At 47.7% G+C, this 3,498-nt stretch overlaps 1 protein-coding gene across 1 annotated transcript; it reads right to left on the bottom strand.

Moving 5' to 3' along the window:
- Positions 1 to 220: 220 nt before the first annotated feature.
- LOC103636917 (uncharacterized) lies at positions 221 to 1,872 on the bottom strand. The gene is made up of 4 exons (XM_008659219.1): positions 1,816 to 1,872; positions 1,335 to 1,458; positions 871 to 1,260; positions 221 to 786 (listed from the first exon to the last, which is right to left on the bottom strand). Exons 2-4 carry the CDS (start codon positions 1,450 to 1,452, stop codon positions 221 to 223), a joined length of 1,074 nt encoding a protein of 357 aa, XP_008657441.1. The 5' UTR covers positions 1,453 to 1,458; positions 1,816 to 1,872.
- Between the last annotated feature and the right edge of the window lie 1,626 nt (positions 1,873 to 3,498).

Raw genomic sequence — 3,498 nt, 5'->3', positions numbered from 1 at the left:
CAACACTATAATAGTGATGTACAGAGGTTTAATAATTCTAGAGAAGCTGGAAATCGAAAGAGAGATGATATAGCACATCAGATGTGGGAACAATATGTAGCCCGCAGGACTTAGTTTGTACTCTTAGTACTATTGTAGTCCTACTACTATTGTACCCCTAATTAGTGATAAGTTGGATGCCCTTTGTATATCCCAAACAAAAGCATCAGTGAAAACGTCCTCAGCAGTTTTGCTCAGCCTGCAAACGCCCAATCTCCCTTTTAACCCAAGCCAATCTAAGTGCATCACCTTGAAATGATAAGAAAACTTCCCTGTTATTCTTGTTTTGGAATATATCAGAAGCCAATAATATGTCCCCCATATGTAGGTCATTTAAGCCTTCAAGCACTATGATACACTTGTTGATGCTGTAAGGATCCTCCAATTTCTTTTCCTCGATAGCAGCAAATCTATCAATTTCTTCCCTTTTCAGCTTTAGATACCTCTCATAAAATCCTTCTTCGGGGCTACCAGTTTTAGTCTTTTGTTTCTTTCCACGTCGAGATTCTGCTTCTATAGGTGTTGGTGTTGAACTAGGAGGAGTTTTCATGTGCTGCATAGGAATCACATCAGCCTCTTCATCAAAATGAAACTGCAAACCAGAGTCACATTGAGTAGCCCAAGTAGGAGATGGTGACTGATATGTATCAGTTGCTGGTGCTTGTTGAGTTGAAGGAGCTGGTGCATTCTTTGCCTTGTTCGCATAATGATCCATACCATGACGAGTTCTCCCTTCTGCGTAACGACCTGCACAATTATGTTGCAAGACTAGTGAAATAGAAGTACAACTCATGTTTTATAGTAAAAGCTTTTGCTAGTACAAAAGCTCACCATCATAGAGTGAAAATAAATCATCAAAATATGGGAATGATTTATCTTGCCATGTGAGGGCATCAGTATTGTTCTTACGAGCAGCAAAACTGGCCCAAACATTTGGAGGTGCTGTCACCATATTCCTTTCATTGTCCCATCCAAAACCACTTTCTTCTTGTAATTCTTTCACAACACGATAGTCCTTCTTTAAGTCCTGCTCCTTCTGTTTGACTTGGTTGAGAGTAAATGAACAACCAAATTTTGCATTCAGGCGACAAACAATATTTGTCCATGCTTCCTTACTCCAAGCATTATGTGTTCTAAAACCTGGCACATCATGATCTTTGAGAAGCCCAATAAGAAACAATTTCATCTCATGGCTCCATTTGGCCCTCTTCCGGGTGGTTCCTATATTCCATTCATTAATACAAATTTAGTTTGCATTTCCACTATATATATGCGACAAAAATTTGAAGCAGTACCAATTTCAGTAGTAGGCTCAGTAGTATCTCGCTCACTGTCAACATTCATGACACATCGCCCATTAGACAGGTCACCTTGAACAGCAGTATTCATCTGCGCACGACCTCTGCCCGACATCACCCCCTAAAAAAATGCAATTTTGTAATTGTTTTCTTTAGCAAAATTTAGGGTTTGGTCAAATATATATCTTCCAAGAACTTATGAGCCTAATCAAAATTTTGTAATATATTTCTCGGCAAACTTAAATATAATAAACAACTTCAAGAAGCAGGGAGCCTCCGCCTAGGTGCTAGTGCAACTCCCACTTGATCCAAGCTGCTATGTGTGTCATCCATGGTGCCTCCATCAAAGCATCAGAGAGCCACGTACAAAAGCAGCAGGAGATAGGAAATCAACCAAGCATAGCAACAGGGATGCACGTCCGCACCTCAAATCACAAAAAAAAAACAGGTCGACAGATGGGGAAGAAGCTACAGTTACTTGCAGTACTGGTAGTCCGCCGTGGGGAAGGTCGCAGATCGAAATGGAGCAAATGCCTTTTGCCGGTTGTCGCCGATGGGAAGGGGAGCGAATGAGTTTTTTTGCGAGATCGACGAGGAAGGAAACGTCTGGAAGCGTCAACCAGAAACTAGAAAAACGGCGCGAAAGGTAGCAGACGCGGGTGAAAAGTAGCCCGACGCGCGAACATTCCCGCCAGGAATCGTTCCAAGAGGTCTGACCTCTTGGTAGATTTCCTATAAAATCAGACCACGGAACGGCAATCCTATGGATTCTTTCCTTTATTTTTTTGGAACCAAAGGGACAGATAGGAAAAAATCCTTAGCAACAGTGATCCTACGAATTTCCTTTGCCAACCCTCCGTTCCAAAGGGGGCCTAAAAGACGCTGGGGTTTCGGCTCTCCTCCGCGCTTCACGGCTCTCTGGCCATCGCGCATTTGACGCATGTCTGGGCATCTGCTCGCTCTCCGTCATATCCTAATCCTCCACATCCGACTCCCCTCGCCGTCTCTCCCCGCTCGCGTGTTTCCTCCTCGACGCGCTCCACCGCCACCAGCGCTGGGGACCACCCGTTGTCGCCGATCTCTCCAAGCTCCGTCGCGTCCCTCCATCCCTTGTCGCTGAGGTCCTCACCGCGCGTCCTCCCCCGCCGCCACCGCTCGCACTCCCGTTCTTCCTCTGGGCCGGCCACCAGAAGGGCTTCCGTCACTGCTTCCCAGCTTTCCTTGCCCTCGCCTCGCTACTATCCGCGTCAGGCCTCCCAGCCGCGGCTGACCAGCTCCCCGACCTCATGCGCGCGCACGGCAGGCCGGTCTCCCACCCGCAGCTCACCCTCCTCGTTCGCCTCCACACCGCCGCGCGCCGCCCCCTCCGCGCTCTCCACGCGCTTAGCCGCTTCCGCCACGAGTTCGACGTCGAAGTGTACAAGTCACACCCCTCCCACCTCCCCGGTACGCGGCCTCCTCCTCCTCCCCCTCCCCCACCCCCCTCCCCAACCGATTACTTCTCGCAATCCCTCCGGCGGCCTCTTTTACCTGGATTATTGGTGCTGCATTGCAGAGAGGTCGGCGCTGCAGACGGGGGACAGACAGTGGTTCTTCTTCAGCCGGATGGACCGCAAGTACCCCAACGGCTCGCTCGCCAGCCGCACCACTGGCGACGGCTACTGGAAGGCCACGGGGAAGGACTGCTTCATCTGCGGCGGCGTGCGGGCGGTTGGCAACAGGAAGACGCTGGTGTACCACCATGGCCGCGCAAGGTTGGAGTTCTGGTGTTTTCCCTTGGTTGGAGTTCCAAGGTGCGAAAGGTTTTCTGGTTTAGTTCTGCCACCATGCTTTATTAGTTTATTGTTACAAGGACTCCTGAACATGCCAACATTTCTTTCTTGAGATCGTAATTTTTTCTGGATTTCAGCATTTATTGTATTCCTTCAGGCTGGTTTTGAATCTTCAAAACCTCTTGTTCTGTTGTCATCGAAACAACGTGGTTGAAGTTCCAAGCTACACACATCTGTATGGTTTGCACTGCAGGTGCATATTTTGTTGTATTTAGCTGGAAAGATAATTTCTGGATAGGTAGCATGTGCTCTATTTTTCATGAAATGGATTCTTTGTTGTCTGTACTGATTACCCGAAGTTTTGAGTTTTGTATTTGGTTCATGTACTT

Source organism: Zea mays, chromosome 8, assembly GCF_902167145.1.
Source record: "Zea mays cultivar B73 chromosome 8, Zm-B73-REFERENCE-NAM-5.0, whole genome shotgun sequence".
NCBI classification, from domain to species: Eukaryota; Viridiplantae; Streptophyta; class Magnoliopsida; order Poales; family Poaceae; genus Zea; species Zea mays.
This window is presented reverse-complemented; position numbering and strand designations above follow the sequence as displayed.

Bases quoted from the DNA above. Each gene is read 5' to 3' on its own strand.
- LOC103636917 (XM_008659219.1), bottom strand. From the start codon at position 1,452: ATGTCGGGCAGAGGTCGTGCGCAGATGAATACTGCTGTTCAAGGTGAC. The intron at 1,261-1,334 runs GTACTGCTTCAA...AATGGAATATAG, and splicing joins TGAGCCTACTACTGAAATTG to GAACCACCCGGAAGAGGGCC. The intron at 787-870 runs GTGAGCTTTTGT...ATAATTGTGCAG, and splicing joins TTTATTTTCACTCTATGATG to GTCGTTACGCAGAAGGGAGA.